The 20,116-nt window shown below is 40.5% G+C and overlaps 1 protein-coding gene across 1 annotated transcript in view; it reads left to right on the forward strand.

The window, feature by feature from the left end:
* USP7 (ubiquitin specific peptidase 7) overlaps positions 1-20,116 on the forward strand; it is a 69,714-nt gene that overhangs the window by 15,100 nt on the left and 34,498 nt on the right. The window contains exon 2 of the mRNA XM_027684016.1: positions 14,858-14,962. Coding sequence (XP_027539817.1) covers positions 14,858-14,962 — 105 coding nt within the window. The remainder of the gene's footprint in view (positions 1-14,857; positions 14,963-20,116) is intronic.

Below are 20,116 nucleotides of genomic sequence, written 5' to 3' on the forward strand. Positions count from 1 at the left end.
CCTGGTTTTATTCTGACTTTGACCAGTAACATCTGGATCTTGTTTCGGGTTTGGGTCAGACTTGACTGTAATGGTATTTAAATTGGAGATCTCTGCTTCAATTCTGTGAGTTTAATGTACTAAAAAATTAGTGACTTTTAGATGAAAAACCTGCAAATAATGCGCACTAGTTGCAGATACTTTTTTCTATATGTACTGCTATTTCTTAAGCAAGATCTCTTCAATTATGTTCTGTCTCCTTCTGAAAGGAGAAGCATCCTTATGGCTTCTTAATTGAATTTTTTGGTGAAAGAGGTCTGGAGCTGAGGAAGGGCCAGGAATTACATAGTAGACCGTTTGTGGTGTACCTCTATGTTTGGATTTATTTTCCTCTCCTCCCCTGTGATCCATTGCCATGCCCTGTCCCATGCTCACACCCCTGCAATGAAAACAGCAGTTTTAAAGTCCTGGAAAAATAGTCCAGGAAAAAGAGAGGAAATGAGATGAGGATCCAGTAGTGGGGAGGACTGACAAAAAAATCTGCTTTTGTGCTCTCCAGGGATGTACTCAAAACTGTGAGAGCATTTGTGGGATAAAAGTTACAGCAGGAAATGTAAATGGAGTAGCTAGAGCAAAAGAAGTGTGAGTAGTGAGAGTTTCCATCCCAGCTGTGTGTGAGTTTGTAGTGGCTGAGGATGACACAGACCACAAATGCTGCATTAGTAGAGAGAAAAACAACAGGGTGTGGAGAAAAGGGACTTCAGGTTTTCCTGAGACAAAGGAAGAAGCTTTCATCGTCAATAGGAGAAGGAATTTGAGATACAGCTGGGTTTGGTGGTGGTGTTTATCCCAGCTCCTAGCCAGGGGCAGGGCAGGAAGGCAGCAATTAATTTTGGAAGTCCTCAAAATTTGCTTCAGATGAGTGGTGTTAGTAATGGAGCAAAAATAGAAGTAGTAGGGAAGATTTGCCAGAAAGAAAAGAGTATTGAAATTGGGAGTGTATTTCTGGAATTAGGGTGTTCTGGAAAGCATAAGAAAGATGTCATTCAGTGGGTGACACGCAACAGTCAGCTGTTCTAAAATGTGTTTTCAAGTCTGTTTTGTTGCCTTATGCTCTAAGAATAGTTGACCAGAAAGCTATTGAAACACTGTCTGAGGATTTGACTCATGAAACAAAAAATAAAATGTAATATGTAGTAAGAAAGTAAATATGCAACAAGTATGTGAGCACTAGAGTACAATTTCCTCTTCAGAATGTATTTTTCATCAAAAATGTGCTAATTATGGCTGCTGCCACAGGTGAAGTTACTGGTTTTCTGTAGAAAAAGGAAAAGAATGTTCACCAATTTGTCTTGTCTCCCTTTTCAGGGGAAAACTAATTTGCATGTGGTGTATTTGGGGTGGTGACACATCAGGACATTATTGAGATGTCCAAGAACCTCAGCATATACAATAAACTCCATCAGAAGCATCATCATCCCTCCACCCTTGCCAGTTGGTTGCACTGCAAGATGAAATCTAAATTACAGAGGTGCCATCTCTCATTTCACATTTCTGTTTCTGAAATAGTTGTTTCCATAAAATGTGTAGTTTTGAAGTTTGCAGTGCAAATGTTACTGTATGATGTACAGGGTTCAAGAAGCTGTCTGTGATACAGAGTAGTTTTAAAAGATTGCTGCTTTACAGGTGTTCCAGTGTTTATCTGTAGGTTCTTTTTTATGCTTGTTTGTATTCCAAGTCGCTTGGTTTTGGAGCTGTTCACAGGAGTACACGGCATCTTCTTTGCCTCACAGATTTCAGAGCATTTGTGTTAGGATTTGGAAAAGCAAGTTAGCCTCCAAATGTGTGTATGATTGGCCCTTTTTTTGTATGTGTATTGTTTCCTCTAGAATACAAAGTATAACTTCATTTCTGATTGTGATTGCTTAGCTAATATGGGGACTTGGTTTTGTGGTCCCATGGCGACCTGTTTGGCACCAGAACAGCTGGTCGACTGTTTAACACTGAATAGTTAAACAGGAAAGAAGCTTTTTTAGTCACTTAAAAGTTTTCTTTTGTTTTCAGTTAAAAAAAAAAAAAATGACTTAAAATTGCTGACAAAGAAAAAGTGATAAAATTGCCAGTGGAGTGCTTAACTGAGGATTATAAAATTCCTGTTCTGAGTTCTTTTAAGAATTCCTTGGTAAATAGTGGAGGCAAACACCCAAGATTCCATATAAAACAGTTTTTCAGCTGTGTTACTTGTTTGAAGAAAGTTGTTCACTATGTAAACAGTATTAAATAATTAACACAGTTTAGTGCTAATTTTGGTGTCTGCTAACACTTGGATGTTTTTGGTACAGTAACTTTCATCTTCAAAGCAGCAAAGGGAACCTGATCTTCAGAACATTTTACAACAATAATCATCTTTCTCAGAGCCTAAATAATTATTTCCCTGCATCAACACTTGGGGGTAGAAAGGTTGCTGTCAGTAGGGAAAGGGACAATAAAGGTTAAAGCTTATTTAAAAGTGACTGCTGAGAAAGCCTAAACTGCTTTGGGATTTAATAGTTCTCTTGTAAAGACTGTCACAAGGCTTTAAAAATTATTCTAATGATTGCTGGGTTTCATGCTACAAAGTAGGAGAAGGCAGAGTAGCCACCTTGCAGATGCTTTAGTAAATTAAGGTTGGCCAGAAATTTCATGGCTGTGGTTTCTTGGGAGCATCCAGACCCCTAAAATCTTCATGGAGACTCCAGTCAAAATGGGGACACTGATGTAGGGAAGGGGATTTCTGTTCCAAGTGGGAGTGGGATGTTGTAAATCACCCCACAGCCTCTGCTGCCTCGGGCACCAGCCCTGAGCCTTCTGCCTGCTCAGGGTGGGGGAGCATCACCAAATCCCCCATCATTCCCTGCTTGTCCTCCTTGGTCAGTGAAGTTTTTGTAGAACATGGGACATGGCCAACAGATGAGGCTGGAAAATTGAGCCTGTTAAGTAACGACCTCAGAAGCTCCTGAGAACCATGTCCTTCAGGAATTTGGGAAACTGGTGGTGAGTAGAAGACATACTTTCTTGGAGAACGAGAAAGCAGCTTCTTTTCTAGATCTTCATAAAGCATCCCATTTGAAAAAGGAACATTTTTTGTGTTGCTCTTTTTGCAGTTGTTGATTTTAAATGAGAGCATAATTACTTCTTGTTAATCACAGTGACAACAAATGGTAAAATTAACCCAAAACGTAGATTTTTTTTTTTTATAGTAGGAATCTCTTAAAATCATAGTTTACTGTATCTGTTACTAAACAAAATGAAAACCGAATTTCAGTAGAAAACAGTGCTTTTATGAGCAGTGCTCCTTGTGTCACCGGCAGGAAGCTGTAAATGTCCCTGTGTTCCCAGGCCGTGCACGTGTGCCTGCCTATCGCTTCACATAAAGGACTTAACAACAACAAAAAAAAAACAACAACCCCAAACCAAACCTCAAACCTTGAATGGTTTAATTGTTGTTGTCGTTTTCCCCACGGTTAATCTAGACTTGTAAAAGCGACCCTGACATGAGGTTAGGATTTATCGGCACGGGCAGCCCACGCTAATTGGTTCAGCTCTGCCCTTCCCTGCCGCGGCCGCGGCGCTGCTTCCTCGGAGCGGTTCCGAGCGCGGCTCCTCAAACGGGCACCGAGCGCTCAGAAGCGCCGCCGGCCTCGCCCGCGGCTCCAGGGCTGCTCCTCCTCCCCGCCCCTGGGTGCTCCTCCGCGACTGGCGTGGTTTTCCTTGGAGTGGAGGAGAAGCGTGACACGGGCCTGCTCTTATTTGGAGTGAAAAGTGATAAAAACGCCTTTTGCCAAAGCGTTTTTCCTACGGTTCTATAGATGGTGCAAAACTGTGTTTTCAGTCAAAAATACTGGGTTTTCTTTTTTTGTTTTTGTTTTTTTTTTTAACTTTAGGCTCATAACAGCTTTTCCCAGTATGAATGTTCAGAAGGTTTTTATGGAAACCCTGCATATTTGCATAAGATTAGCCACCCTGGATTGAGCCAAAATTATTTAACCTGGTGTCTTGAGGTCTGTCAGTAGCAGATGCTGATGTTAAACACGAGTGCAGGGGAGGGATGGTGAGTTCCCTTCCCTGCTGTGCACACCCCGAGGGTGTCTGAGCCTGGCCACTCTGCCTCTGTGCCTTTTCACTGCTCCTCATAGAGTCTTCTTCCATTCACTGCTTTGCCTTTGGAAGTGAACTGGGAATAATATATGCTTTGTGTAAGTTCACTGTGCTTCTGCATCTTGAACTCTGAGTGCAGCCTGGTTTCCCTCCTCCATCTTAAAAAGCTATAGGAGAAGTAAAGTTACAACAAAGAAAATAAAGATGATAAAAGGTATCAAATGGCTGCTGTAACAGTAATGACCAGGTAGGGAAGGGTCTGCCTGGCCCTAGTGTCCTGGATAACTGAGGAAAGATGTGCTAAAAGGCTGAAAAGCAGAGTTTGTTTATTTAAATTTGCATTCGGGTAATTTAATATAAAACCCCTTGGGCATTTTAAATAGTAGAAAATCTCATACCCCCCTCTAGTCACCTTTTCTCTGATGGGAATGCATCTAGTCTGTTTGCTCTGTCCTCACTCTTAACCTGTTAATGTGTTACATGAAGAAGTCAAACCAGTACACAGGAAAGGCTTTATTCACAGTTCTTCTGTACAAACAATATCTTTCTGCTTCCCCATTACAGTTCAGGTTGCTCTGGTACTTGGTGCACTGTGCTGATTAGAGCCTGTAGTGGTTTTTCATTGTAGAAGCACCACTTCAAAACCAATGTACTTGGATACTGTGCTTAGGAAGTCCTAGGATCTCCCAGCTGTGCATCCCAGCTGGGCAGTGTGTGCATCCAGTGGCATGGGATAGATCACCACTCTGTGAACTCAAAGATTCAGTTTTTGCATTTTTCTAGATTCACCACAGGACTACCAGATCAAGTTTGCAGATGGTTTGGTCTGTGATTTCATGCTGCTTTGCTATAACAGCCACCCTTGAAACAGGTTCCATAGTTATCCTAAAAGGAGTAATTTCTTGTGAGCATATTTGATTCAGACTCTTTTACTATGAAGCAAAGCAGCCTGAATTTAAGCTCGTTTGTGTTGTCAAATGAGAAGGAAATACTGTTAACTGTGCTTGCTTTCTTTTACACAGTTGTATACAGTTTTTAATCTTATTTTCCTGAGTCTGATATATTTACCTTTTCCTCTTCTCACCAAAGCCTGGCCTCAGAACTACTAGCCACCTGTAACCACTGAGTCAAATTCCTGTGAACCTGCTTTACATATCTGCCCATTTCTCTGCACAGCAGGAAGCATGAGGAAGAAGAGGTAAAACAAGATCAGTCTTAGCGAATCTCCAGTGATAAAAGAAGACCTTTAAAAGCATTACTAAAAATAACAAGAAGATATGCTGAAGGTGTTAGAACCCTAGATGTGAGGTTTCTGTGCACATTGCACCAGTTTCTCTGGATTGGAGGGATCTTTCCTGTTTAAAGGTAAATTAAAGGATGGGGCTAAAATAGGTGGTTTGTATTTTTTTTTCCTCCTAGTGCTCGTAAAATTAATCCCAGTGCAAATCTGTGTTATTATCCAGTGTTGCTCTTTGCTAGGTAGATATTTTGTCGTTCAAACTCTATCATGGACAGATAATAGCATTTCAACAGTTTAAAAATCATGTCAGTATTAGGAAAAAAGATTTAATATATTCTTGCTACGTTTTCATGCTGCTGCAAAGCTCAGCATGCTTCAAGGCTGAGTCCAGGAGTGAGCAGTGCAACGAGCATTTGCTGTGAGGACAAATCTGGTCTCAAACAGAATTGAAGAATCTGAACTAATGCCGAGTGATATTTTGACTTTGTACCACAGTAAGTGCGCAGGAGCCGTGTTGCTCCAGAGCTAGTTTGGACAAGTGGTGTGTGTGATCATACCCATGTAAGGCAACGTTTCATGCTACTGTTACATGTGCAAAACCTTTCTGCTGCTTAAGCATGTAGCAAGTGTTCACATAAGGTATTTGCTGTAGTATGTGTACCCCAGAACTTTCTGAAACAGTGGACTATACTCATCCAAAATGGTACATAAACTTTCAGCACCCACTTCTGTATCTGAGTAATAAAAGTCCTGCTGGTCTGGGTGGTGAAGGTGTGTGCTTTCTAGACTTTCACAAGAAAAGAGGGAGGTGTAATGAGAGCAGTATCACCAATTCCGTAATGTGCTCATATTATTATCCAAATAAACTCATTTTAATTACTCTTTAATAGTCTTTCTTAAAACACCAAGAACGTGTCCACAGTGCTGAGTATTAATGTCATGCACACACATCAGTGCTCTGTGGCCCTTGGACTGCCCTGGCTCCAGCTGTGTGTGCATCCTTTTCTTCCCTCTGTCAGAACTTCATCTTTCTGTGAGTAGCTTTTCAGCCTCTGTTGTGATGCTGCAGAGCTCAGCCTTTGTTGTTGCAATAGAGAAATCCATTACTCAGTAGAGCAGTAAAAAATAAAGAGGGGTGTGATACTGGAAAAACACATTGTTTAGGGTGTGTTCAGTAGGTTGGGAGCAAGTGCCCAGTCTGCAGCAGAGATGTCATCACACTGCCATCCCTGGAATGTGCAGAGGCAAGACATGACGAGTTAGGGGAGTTGCTTGTGTAGCCTTGCTCTAGATACAGCAAGGAGAAGGTAGTGCAAGTCCAGGAGCTGTTGCCATAATAGGTCATGACACTTCTGATGTTTCAGCCTTTCCTTATCATGGGAGAAAATAATTTGTCTTGTCAACTGTTCTAGTTACTGTTTTTTGAGTATTACAGGGTAGCCAGAAGCAGTCTTCCTGCCTTTCTTCCTGATCTGATAGTTTTCTGGAAACATAACCTAAGCTAACAAAGCTCTTGAGATTAAGAAAAGGAACTGTGAAAGATTTTTCAGCAGACCTTCTCTTGTCCTGGTGACCGGCAAGAGGTTGTGACACTGTATAATGGGTTGGTGAGACAGACAGGTTGGTATCTTTGTGATAAATAATTTCACTGTGCAGAAGAAAAACTCATGCTGGTGCTGCTGTCTACCCCAGTTGTTAAACACCTGGAGTTTAAAAAGCACGTGAAAGAGTCCTTAAAATAGAAAGGCTGTCTATACCAAGTCCTTCAGCAGGAGCATAAAGTTGTAAATTTGTTGGATAATTACAGGTGTGTTGTTGGTGTCCAGACTGAACTCTGGTTCATGCAGTCTTTCATCTAACACTGAATTATTCATAAAGCAATGGGTTAAACTGCTGAAAGCAGGCGGTAATGCAGTCACTTTGTTTTAGTAAATTTTTGGGAATGACTCCTTAAATTGCAGCTTTAAATCCACTGAGTAATTGTATTGGTAATACTGTAAATGCTTTATATGTGTCTATAAGAAGTTAATCACGTTTTTAAGACCTAAAGTTTTGTTTTGTAAAGTGTTACCAGACTGCTCCTCTCTTCAAAATCAGCAGATACATGAGTTGCTGTAGCAAACTGCCTGTTCATGGAGCAGGTTCTGGGTAGGCTCTTTTTTCTCAGCTATTTTTCCATCCATAAAGTTACATCATGCCTCCCTTTTATTTTCATGTGGAGATAACTGTCTCAGTGGGATGAAGTTTCCAATACTGTTTACCTTACAGACTGGTATAATTCAAGCATGTTGTTCAGTGTTCAGGATTACAACTGCTTTATCTAAGAACAGAACAGTCATGTAATCTATTAATACAATTTTTTTCCATTCATTAGATACATTGGCACAATTAAAAACCAGTGTGGCCATCCTGTGCTTTGCAGAAATGCCCTCTTTGGGCAGGCAGGCAGTGATGGGAACACAAGGCAGCAGCAATATAGGGATTGATCAGTGTGATAAGTGGTGGCTGCTCTGTTACTGTCTGTCTAGTCATTGCTCCATATTTTGTAGGCATGGCAGGAATGATGAGTCTGCTTCCAGGAAGTTGTCCCATCCCAGTTCTTCAATTGCTGTCTTGTGTAGCATCATCTCCTTCTGTGGGGGATTTGCAATTCCCAGTCAATAATGCAGTAATCACTTGTTTCAGATGACAATTAGAGAGTAAGAGATTTCCATATAATACTGTTTCTATTTTTTTTAAGATCTAACGTTGGCTACTTGCTCTTTTCTCTTTTTTTTCTAAATTTGCTAAGGCAAATTTTAAAAGCATTGAAGATCTTTAGACCTTGTCTCCTTAGCTAGAAGTCTGCTCACTTCCTGTGCTCATAACACCTTTCCCTTAGTCTGTAAACTTGGCTTTTGTCTCCTGATAATTCTCTATAAACCTTTTTCCTTTAAGACTTGGTCATTGTCCTTCGTAACTTTCTTGATAAGTGTCTTACATTTCTAGATAACCCTTTTGGCACCAGATCAAATAATGAACCATGAAGGAAGAAAAATAATAAATGAAACGAAAGCAAATTACCCAGAATTTTGCTAATGGGAGAATTAACTTTTAACTGTAAAGACAAATGACATGATGTTTACACACTTTTGATAGCAGTTGTCTACACCTTGACATTAGTCCATAGGATCATTTTATGTACTTCCCTTTCCCTTCTTCCCATCCTACTGGCCAAATTAATCTCATTCTCTTTTACTGTTTCATCCCTTTAAAATGTTTTAGGTGAATTGCTTTGGTTTTGGATGCCATTTGAAAGGCAGCCACACTACAGAAATTGCTTGATACCTCTTCAGATTTTTCATTACAGCAACTTAGGGCTGTCTTAGAAAAATGAAACTGTGTAGAACACTTTTCATTTAATTCCTTTTCTCTTGAGTCCCTTTGTGCAATAAGTGGTGTTTCTATTTTAACTTCAGGTAGGGATTAGAGGCCAAATAGTTTCTCTTACTTTGGAAATGCTGAGTTCTTTCAGAGCAAGTGTGGGAACGTTTTTCCTTTGAACACTTCTAGTAGTTCAAAGATTGACTACTGTAACTTAATTACATTCAGATCGTGGAGTTGGGAGGTTGGCTAACTTTGGCGTGTGTGGTTGTTTTGGTTTCATTTTTTTGGTTTGAGTGTCTGTTTTTTTGTTTGTTTGGGTTTTGTTTGGATTGTTTTTAAAACCCTGCCTCCTGGGAGCACTGCCTATTCATCTGGCTTTCCTAGCAGTGGTTTCCAGACTTGGGGAGAAGCAAGTTGCTGGAGCCCACAAGTTTTCCTGTGAGCTGTTACAGCCACATCAAAAACAGTCCCACTGTTTCACTCGAGTGCCTGCAGCACTGACAGATGTAGTCTGGGGAGTCCTTGCTACACAGTTATGAATTAACCTGTTGCCATCATTTTTTCCAGCTGAAGACAGGTATTTGTTCTTCACATTATTCTAACTTTCCTGTTTCCTTTCAAGAATATTCTTGCTTTAAGGTTTTTCTGAATGAGTCCCATCAGTGTCTTCTCTGCACCACCATGGTTGGGTGACTGCTCCAGAGAGCACAGCATTTACTGCTTGCTTTGGGAATTTCTCAATTATGTATTTTGATATGCTGCCTAATAGTTACAACAGCAAAGGTCGATTTGGTGGTAAAAGAGATGATATTTATTATAGCACTTGAAGTCACAGAATGTTTATTCTTTAAGATTTCTAACGATGGTGACTCTAATTTTTTTTTTTACTCGTGTGCTGTTATCCATGACAGACTGGAATTCTGAATTATGCACTGAAGTAAATTTTTAGAGGCTTATTTGATTTATTTAAACTATTGAAACATTGAAAAATACTTATTTTTTTTTTAAACTTTTGAAGAGATTATAGTTTGTTCCACAATTGAAGAGGCGTTTGGGGGGAGTGCTGAGGAGCAGCAGCTCTGCTGGGCTACCCCAGGGGAGTGTTACAGGTTGGAGTTCTGACACCGAGGTGCAAAGCTGGACCTGGACTGTGTGTTCAGTGCATATCCTTTGATGCTCATGTAATTTAACTGCTACAGGATGGACTTTTCTCATTTTTTAGAGAGTTTTACATTCTCTGACTTTATTCTTATCTCCTGCCACCCTATAGTTTTGCCCAGTAAGTCCCTTTTCTTAGTGTTTACTGCAGGTTCACTTGTCCACTGGAATTCACACATACACAGACAACCCCCCCCTCCTTTATCATATCTGTACATACTGTTCTATTTATATTTTTTTTAAGTATTAAAAGACTCTTTAAAAATTCTATGACGGCTTTGATTCTGGAATGTCCATTTAGTCCAGCAGCAGAGGAGAAAGTCCTGTGTTTTCAGCTTTCCCCCACTAAAGCAGAACCCTGGATATGAAGTTTGGTTCATATTTTTCAATCTTATGCCAGCAGTGAATGAGTGACTTCCCTTGGGGCTGCTGCTGCTGCCCTTGGTGCAGCTCCCCCCTCCTTTTTGGGATTGCTGGGGCACTTCTGGAGGTCTGTGCAAACTGTAGGGGCTGTGAAAGCCCTCGGCGCTGGTGATTTCCATCGTCAGGCGGATGTGTGTGATAACTGTAACCAAGTTTTTAGTACCACTATTACTCCTCGGCTGTGGTCTCTTTAACCTCAAAAGGAAACAAATGTTTCATAACCTGCTCGGGAGACTGCTTCGGTTTCTCCTCTGTGGCTGCCAGCTCCAAAAGCTAATGACAGACATCACAGATAATCTTTCAGACTTTGACTACTTGGTGTGATATGACTCATGACTGAAAGCTACTAAAGTTCCTTGTCATCATTGTTAAAATAGTGATAGTTTGTGCTGTAATTAAATTGCTGTGGAGTCATTCTGAAGCTTTTGTCCACATGTGACTGCAAGCACGTGTTTACTGCTGAGCAACTGTGTCCTGCACCTCAGAGAGAGATCACATTCTACAGTGCTCCTGTCTTAGAACAGGATTTAAGTTGTGCTGAAAGCCACACGAACTTGACAAAATCTTTTCTGCTTTCTCATTAATAGGAAAAAATTTATAGCAAACTTTGAGATTCCTTCCTTGTAGATTTGAATTGTTGTGAACAGTAGAACAACAGAGCAACGTCTTACAGTGACACTGAGTTCATCTTGCTAAACAGGCTGAATCCATCTGAACAGGCTTTTTTGAATACAGTTTTTTATAATAATTGGTACTATTTTTCATCTTATTGCCTCATAGTGTGACTATTTGAGTATGATAATGTTGAGGTCATAGTCCATAACAAGAAGATTTATTTTTTTTTAAATACTTTCTGTCAGGTCTGTCACTGCATGGCAAGTTGAAATTTCAGAGAATTTAGTAATGTTTTTCCTTCTCTCCTCCCCTGCAGCAATTGCAAAAACCGTTTTGTTTTCAGACTTTCATCTCAACCCTTCAGTGACAGGCTTGGTTAATGAGAGATGAGGAGTGTGCACCTGCAGAGTCACTTCAATATGAGCCAGTCATTTGTCTGTGGAAGGTGACTGACACTTCTTACCAGCCTCCCAGTCAGTGTTGGGGTGCTCCAGTTCCATTCTGGTTCCATACCTCAGTGTTTATACTTGATTTCTTTTCAGCATTCGGGATCTTGCAGTAAATAAGTGAAAGTGTTTTGTTTTTGTTTTTTTTTTCACAAACTCACTAGTGTCTGAAATGTCTCTTCTTGGAAATTGTCTTAACCTCCAAACTCAGAGGTCCCCTTTAAACTCTTCAAGATGTATTTTTTGTTTATAATGCAGTGGCATGGGCAGAGAGAAAATCATATATGATGTTAAATGTTTCAGAAGAAATTGTAATCACTATTTTTCATGTTGCCTTGCATTCCTTTTTGTAGTGAAAGAATATCTACAATGGGTTAGGTGTTGCATTTTTGGGGAGGTAGAAAACAACTTGAATGCTTCTCACCAAACAGTCTGACAGTGTCTAAAATTTTGCTATTGAAAGTTTTTTTTATTTCATATTTTGCAGTACTGTATTTAAAGAGTTAAAAACATTCCCTATTCATAAGGTCACTTCATGCTTTGTTGTGATACTTCTTTAATTGATGTGGCTTATGTTAACTTTCAGTTGATTAATAGGCTGCACCTCTAATTTATTCCAAGGATATGATTAAAACTGGGTATTCTGGTCTGGGAATGGGCAGATGACATGACTGGGGTGATGTTGACACACTGTGGTTTAAGCTGCATTAAAGACAGCAGTGTATTAAGTAGTATGTTTGGTAGGAAGGTTTTCCTGGCCAGTGTGGACAGGTATTTTTTCTCTTTCTTAATCCTGTAGTGTATAATTTGAATAATTCTGTGGCATTGCCTCTGCTTGAGGCAAAGGAAAACATGTTTCTTAATTAAATCTTAGTATGATTTTACGATTCTTTCCTATGAGCTCTTAAGGACAGCAGAGGAAAACATAAATGACTGGTTTTAAATGCTGTAGTAGAAAATACATTTTGTCATACTGCTTGCTAGTACATCTGTTGAAAAGGGATTGTGTTTTGTTTGTGTAAAGGATTTGCTGTAGTAGTTGAATTTTATTAGCAGTTAAAAAACTGCCTTTGTTCACAGAAGCCAAAAGCATTGACTGGTGTTATCTGGGTTCCATCTCTGAAAGCTGTATCACAAACTCTGTGTCAATATATGTCAGAAAAAGCAGCAGAGGCATTCATCATGGTTCATTTGTCTTATCACTAAACAGCATCTCTCAGAAGCTGCCTGTGTTCAAGTTGATTGCTTTTGCTATGATCTCTTCTGCATTTTCTCTTTCCTCTGCTAACCATTCATACTTTTGCCACTTTTGCCACTGTTGCATTGCTGAGGACATGCTTCTAGATGGCAGTGACCCAGAGAACTGGTCCTGCTTAGACCAGCACCATCCTGTTGAAAGGTTAAAACGTGGCAAAAAAAGAGAGCAGGGTATGGAAATGAACTCGGGGACCTTTCCTTCTTACTCTTCTTTTTGTCACTTTTCCTGCCCTTGAGTTGCAGCAGTTCAGACCTGTTCCCCCATTTTATTGTAGTTAGTCTCTCTTTTAACTTGCTGTCCTCCTGTGCTGCAGCGTTGTCAGTGCCAGTCGCTCTTGGTGGGGACTCCCGCAGCCCTATCACAGGGGAGGCAATCTCCTGCAAACCTTTTTCTATCCAAATCAAAACTTTTAAGTCATTCTTGATTTTGCTTTTGTCCTAATTCTGAGAAATAAGAAAGGTGGTGCCCATGTTATCCTGGGTGCTGCAGATTGGACACTTCCAAACATCCCTTTTGCTCGTGGTGGCATCTGCTGCACCCCAGTAAGCCCCGAAAGCCGTGATGGAGCGGGGAGTTCGTGATCTGCAGAGCTCTAATCCAGGAGTAAGTCTCTAACCTGATCCGTTTCTGATGAGGTGAGGGCAGAGGTTACTAGTTCTGCAGATTTACTACAGGAGTAAACAATCAGAATAGGAGTACTGGGTGTGAAAGTATCTTCTTGTGTGCTGTGAATTGGAATGAGGCTGCAAAAGCACCTTGTGCTGTAAGGAGAGGGAAGACTGTGAAGCAATTGGTGACTGATCCTGCTGCACTTCTCCCATGGCTTATCCAACCCTTGGCATGAACTCCCTGGCTTTTAAAGGTCCTCAGTGGTGATCCCACAGCAATTCCTGTTGTCGTTGGTGTTTGTCCCTTCTGTACAGGAGAAATTCAGTTGCAATCCAGTAGAAGAGAAGCGTCCAGGCTAGTTGCCTCCATGCTTCTGGGCAGTTCTTACAAATAGCCAGGAGTCGTCCCAGTCCCTGGGCATCCCAATCCTCGGCATCCTGGTCCCTGGGCGTCCCTGCGAGCGCTGGGGAGCAGAGAGGCAGTGGGAGCTCGGCAGGGCCGGCAGCAGGAGCGGCTCTGTCCAGGGTGCTGACGGGCGAGGGCACAGCCGGGCTGGTGCTCCGGGACTGGGATCGTGCTGTGCCTCTTGGGAACCGTTACCCGCATCCCTGGTGCACACACAGTCAATAACTTGTGTGTAGTTTTGGGTGTGAAACTGTCCTTGGTTACAGAAATCAGTGGCCTTGGGGATTTTAGGGGGTAGCAGAATATACAAGTTAATAGCAGGACTAGCACAGCAATGAGAAACCTGTCAGACCTTTTAAATTAGAGTGTCTTTTGAGCAGTGCTTTGTCCTTGAGGTGGTTGCAAGGGGTTATATGTTTCACAGTTTGATGATAAAAACCACTTTATCCAAGAATGTATCCACTTCCCTGTAATCATGCTGAAACTATCCATTGGCTTTTGGTGCACAATGATGAAAGGAGGCGTTGTTCGGTTGTTGGATGAATTAGGAAGATGTTTGTTCATCAAAGCAATGCATCTTTAAAACAGTGGCATTTAGTTCATCAAGTTGTCTCATATCTCTTGGTTTAGTGGCATTTACATATGTTTTAAATGGTCTTTGTAGCAAAACTTAATAGCAATGATGGCTAAAAGCTGGAAAATCTATCTAAAATGTTCCTTAATCTTAAAGGATTTTCTTTCCAATTTTCCCCAAGATATAGATCTTACCATTACATTTAATTAAAGGTTTAGGTTTTTTCTTAAAGAAATAGTAACACTGAAGAAGTCTTAAAGTAAATTGTTAGTTTAGAAAGTCTGCTATTAGAAACTTGTATCTGTGTAAAAATGCAGAATGCCAGAAAAAGTGATTTAAAAAGTTTTTAGTTAATGAGACTTGATTATGAGATGCTAACTGTGAGGCTGTTTGAAAACTTAGAAATCAGTTAATGATATTTGTATTCCACATTAATGTGGACTTTCTTCTTCATCCATAAATATTCATCTATCTGAAGAATTGTAGTTAGACACATACCAGTACAATTGCTGTGCTATAGTTAAGGTAGATACTGTTCTGTGCAAGTGTGCACCATTGGTGTGTCTTGTAAGTGCTGCCTGAGACAAAAATGTTAAATTCTGATTATTAATCAGCTGGTTAATTTTTACATACTTTTTTTGTCTTAGCTGGAGATACAGATGATCCTCCAAGAATTACTCAAAATCCTGTCATTAATGGGAATGTAGCGATGGCTGATGGACATAACAACACTGAAGAAGACATGGAAGATGGTGAGTAAATACTTGATAAAAACATGGTTTGTTTGGCTTCTTTATTGTTATGATTTTGAGGAGAAAATGATCCATATCTTACCTGTGTCCTCTGAACTGCAGCTCATTAAAAAATGAAACCCTCTGTAGTTGTGGCTGCTGGTTTTCTGTGCAGGCATCCTTTTAACACACTGTACAATAGGATTAGACTTCTGAGGGCCTGGGATTTTTTCTCATACTCTTTCTAGGCACTCATTTTAAAATTGCCAAAAGTGATACTGTCCATTGTTATGTTTTGTGATCCATCCCTTTAAACGTGCTGCAGCTGGGGCTTTGCTGAATAGTGACAGTTACACAATTCCTGCAGGATGTTTGGAATCCTTATCTGTCCTGCTCTCTTGTCAGGTGGCAGCTGTGCTCTGCTTTTGTCTTTGTATGGTAAGTCAGTGGTAACTATTCCGTTGATGAACATCTTTTCCCCTCAATTCTGATACCCTTTTAATTGCAGATGTAAAGGAAGAAATAAGTATTGATGTCCTGTTAATAAAAGGGAAGGTGTGTTTTTGGAGTCTTTTTGTTGGTCCATTAAATGAAAAAAGGGTGTACAGTCTTCTTCTGTTACTGAAGATCAGAAAATTATAAGTAGATGTGTCTGGGTTTATTTAAAGAAAGGTAAAAAATTTTTAATTCACTAAAGTCTGTTTAGTGAGGAAAATGTGCAGTGATGATTCTTTTCTTAGGAGAGGATATGGACGGGGACTGCTCATTTTGAAGAACTAAATAAAATGGAGCTCGGAGAAGGGAGACAGCGTATGAGTGGGATTTGTTCCACTCTAATTTCATGTTCCATACTGTCTTGTGAGATACATTCAGGACTGGGCATAAACACTTAGTTAGATTTGTGCAAAAATGTTGAGCGATCTTTTAAGAAAAATCAGAGTTTGAGGTTGAAGGTCAAAAAAGTGCTTACTTTCTTGTATTGAAGAAACATAGGATACTGATAGAAAATAGTAATGTTCATGAAGAGAATAGGATTTAAATTCAAGACAAAAGCATCTCATGGTTGAATCACCTCTGTATCATTGGCAAAGATAAAGTTTCCTATAATCAGAGTCTCACAATAAAATAAAAATGAGGTCTGCTTTTAGCCTGTGCATTTTATTTGTGCGATTACCTAATCTCATTCAGAGGGCTTTGATTTATTGCTCAGAGTAACTAGCTGAGAGTGAAACAGGGATTTCTGTTCTTATCAAAAGCTTTTATAAAAGATGTTAAATGTCTTTGTCAGGCCATGGTATTTGGAGGGTGAATAGAGAAGATCATGTGAGTTGACACTGACTGGCAAGAACAGCTCTGTTTAGTTTATGTTCTTAGTAGTGGTGTTTATAGAAAGAAAGCCTGACAGTGTTTGCTCTTGATAGAGCCAGTACATAACACACTGGTCAATTAGTAAACAATTTGTCCACTAGTTGGTCTGTGTATACTTGTACAAATTAGGCAAAGGGAACTTAGGCTGCACAAATAGCTGATGAAACCCAGGCTATATGAAGGCTGACAGGCAATCAGACACACAGCTCTTCATTCAGAATAGCATGGACTTTTTAACCAAAAAACTGCTGTCAGGCAGTTCCTGTCAGTTGCCAACTGACTCCTCTCAGAACTGGATATGAAGGTAGGGAGAAGTATCTGAAGGTATTTGACAAAAGGCTTGTGAAAGCTTCTCATGCCTTGGTGGAATTTCAGCCTGGTGAGGAGCTTTGGCCCACTCTGCTGGTTTCTATGATCCAGCTGGAAGCATTGACACACATAGAAAGTAGTGCTGTTGCAAAATGTTAGAGTTGCAAAGACATTCCTGAAGACTTGCATCACGTAAGTGGATGATGCCTCTTTTCCAAGTCCTGTAAATCAGATTAGTTGCTTGCTGTTGCATTATTTACACACCAGTGCAGTTGCTCTCTTGCTATTTGTGCTCTTGTTAACCTGGTTTGCAGCATGATGTGTGTGTGTAATGGACAGCTCAGAGATTCAGAAGATAGGAAAAAATGAGAGACAGGGGCTTCTCTGATAAATATGCAGTTTTCTTTTGCTGTTATTCCTATCAATCTGAGCTGATACAGAATGCATGAAGAGAATTTAGATACCTCTTGAGTGGAATTAGTGAGTTTAATGTTTCCTGCGAAAGAGGTGAGCAGGAAGATGAAAGGTTGATGTTTCCAGCTGGATCATAGAAACCAGCTTTCTGATGATTTTCTGAGTTCAAGAAATTTGGAGGTGATTTTGTTCTTCCAGCTTAGCACATAAAGAAATGACTGATAAGACTGGGGGAAAAAAAAGTGCAGCTCTCATCCCCTTTGCTTGGGAACCAACCGCAGGCATTGTGAGGCACAGGGAGTGGGGGCAGCAGGGACCACCAGCAGGACTTTGAGATAAGGCTGTGTTCTCTCAAGCACTGTGACTAGTACCTGTTGTTGCTCTGTATGATGTCTCAGCAATTAAAAAGAACCAGCTGAAAGAATGTAGTGTGCTTTGTACAGAGAATGACTTACTGAAGCAGGCTTTGTGAGCTGGCATAGCGGCTCCTGCAACTAATGTAAAAAATATTAAAAGCAAGGTTCTGATCGAATTTTGTTTGCAAGTGCATCGGTATTCAAAACAGCACACAGAATAAATTCTCTTAGAAGTTAAAGTTCAAACAGAAGGTCCCAAACTAAACATAAACTCAGAGCTTTGCAATTACCTCCTGAAGTCTCATTTCTGTGAAGAATTGCAGAGGCTAGGAGGCTTTCAGAAGCATCAGTCTTAGCCATGTGCTGCTATTGCATCCAGTATTTGGATCATTATTAAAATATTCATAGAATATTCAGCCAGTTTCCTCATTAATAATTCAGGTTCAGAATATTTTAATAACCTCAGTGCACTTTAAAGGTAGCAAAATTTACTAATAGAATAAAGAAATCTGCTTTTCTCAAAAGTATAAACATTTAAAGTGGTGCTTCCATCTTAAAATGGATCATATACAGTATTTGGCTCTCTGATTTGCAGGGTCTTTGTTGTGTCAAGGTGCTGATTGTGGCATTCATCTCATCAATGAAACAATCTTTTCCATGTAGCAGATACAATCTGTCACATGTAACTTCTCCAAGCATTGTCAGCTGAGTCTGTTCTATTTACCTTGTGTTCAGCATCATGTGTTGTATTTGTAGTTCAGGGATTTATAGAAGTCTTACTTGCCAGTTGCTACTAAATTATCCTCCTGCCAATGGCAGTCTTTTACTGGAAGCTGGACATGATTGTGATGGTGAAAAAGGGTTTTATTTATTGACATGCTCAGAATAATTGTCACATTTACTGTGTAAACCGCATTTTTTAATATAATTAATCTTTTAGTCGATTATATTTGCTAGAAAAATGGGCTTTCTGGCAGGAAAGGAAGGTTGTTATTTTTAAAGAAACTTCTGTTTTAGGGTTGACCTGTGTTTTTGTGGGGCAGTTACTAGTAACTGCTCAAATATTTTACAGAGAGGAGTGTTCTTCTCATGCACAGGCTTTCCTGAAAAGAAATCAAGAAATACAGGCAAACTTTCTCTGAAGCATCTGCAGATGCTGCGTGGGCTGTGTTTTTTAGCTGACTCTGTAGCAGCATTGCTGCATCGTTGTGCTGAAGTGCTCTGAAAGCTGCATCAAAGGAGGCAGAAACCAAACTTGGCTCGTTGTTTGGAGGCTTAGACTGAGCCCAGAAGCACTGATCGGACTGCGAGTAGGGAGGAGGACTTGAGCTGGTTTGAGAGATGCATGATGGAAGGCTGATTTTTAAATTGTTAAGCATGTTACAGATTTGTTTTATCCTGCCTGCAAATCAAGTTTTAGAGTGTACAGCTCCTCTGGCTGCAGCTTGCCTGGCTTTTGATTGTAGGCATCCAGCTCTCTACTCTGTCAACAGGCAGTGAGTAGTGAAAATGGGTAGAGAACAGTTTTTAAGTGATAGACTAACAGTTAACTGTGCTTACATGTAGGGAAAAAGGACAAAGGAATCCTTTGAGCTCTTGTGTCACTGAGGAAGCTGACAGTGCAGGGTAACAAGGTCGTTGCAGGTGTGGAGGGGAGAGGAAGCTGGTTTGGGCTGTAGTACTGTCAAGCGACAGTTGGGAGTGCTTATGGCTGTCAGACCATACACAAATTAGATCAACGGGGTGGCTGTTCAGAAGTAGGACAGCTGCTTGAAAACTGTTAAGCAAGGGAGAAGAACAAAATCTGTCAAAGTTCCCTGGCAGTTGTGGATAGAACTTGTTAATTTTCTGTATTGAAATGTATAGTCTTTACACTGTTGCATGTTGTAATGAAGAGCGTCTCATTTTTTAAGTAAGGTATCAATGAGGACTCACCTGTTTATTTAAAAATGGTTCAACACTGTCTCTGGTGCTGAGTGAACTGCTGCTACCCGTGCACAGAAAGAACACTTTTGTTGTGTAGTGTGTGCCTTGTCACAATTTCATGATCAGATTTCTGGCTGCTGTCGTTGTACCTCAGTGCTTTTTGATTTCAGGTGTCACTGCACATGTGACATCAGTCCTGCATCGCCGTGGGTGGTGTGAGAACAGCAGTGACCGGGGTGCTGCCTGCTGCCCTCAGTGCTGCTGGAGCCTCCTCACGCCCAGTAACAAACCAAACGGTGTCACACCAGTGTCAGGCTGGAGCCATGGAAAAGGAGTGTCTTGTGCATCCTTGCCCTGCAGAATTGTTGGGATAGGTTGCAGTTATTCCTTCCCTGTGTGCAATATGAGGCACGTCACAATAAAGAGAGCCCAGCCTTGCGCCTTGCTGAAGCTGTCACAGTCTCCAGCACCCTGTTATAGCTGTGTACAACAGAAGCACAACAGATTGTGGTATATGAAGAACTGGCTATGTGGGAAGAAGGAGAAATTAATTGTGTGTGTCAAAATAAGCTCTTAAAAAAAAAAAAAGTGTCTCATTTAACTTTTAGACCACTAGAAATCTCTAAGGCTTTGAATACCACAAAGAATACAGGACCCTACTCTTGAGCCGTTCTTCAGCAAACTGGTATGAGATTTGAAAAAAAATCCAACAGCCAACCTATGGGGTTCATCTGTTTTGAAAACACACTGCTGCAAGCCAAAACCAACTAAATGATGACTTGGTATCAACGGGGCATTTGAA

The sequence above is a fragment of the Neopelma chrysocephalum genome, unplaced genomic scaffold (genome assembly GCF_003984885.1).
Source record: "Neopelma chrysocephalum unplaced genomic scaffold, ASM398488v2 Primary Assembly neopelma1_65b, whole genome shotgun sequence".
Taxonomy (NCBI): domain Eukaryota; kingdom Metazoa; phylum Chordata; class Aves; order Passeriformes; family Pipridae; genus Neopelma; species Neopelma chrysocephalum.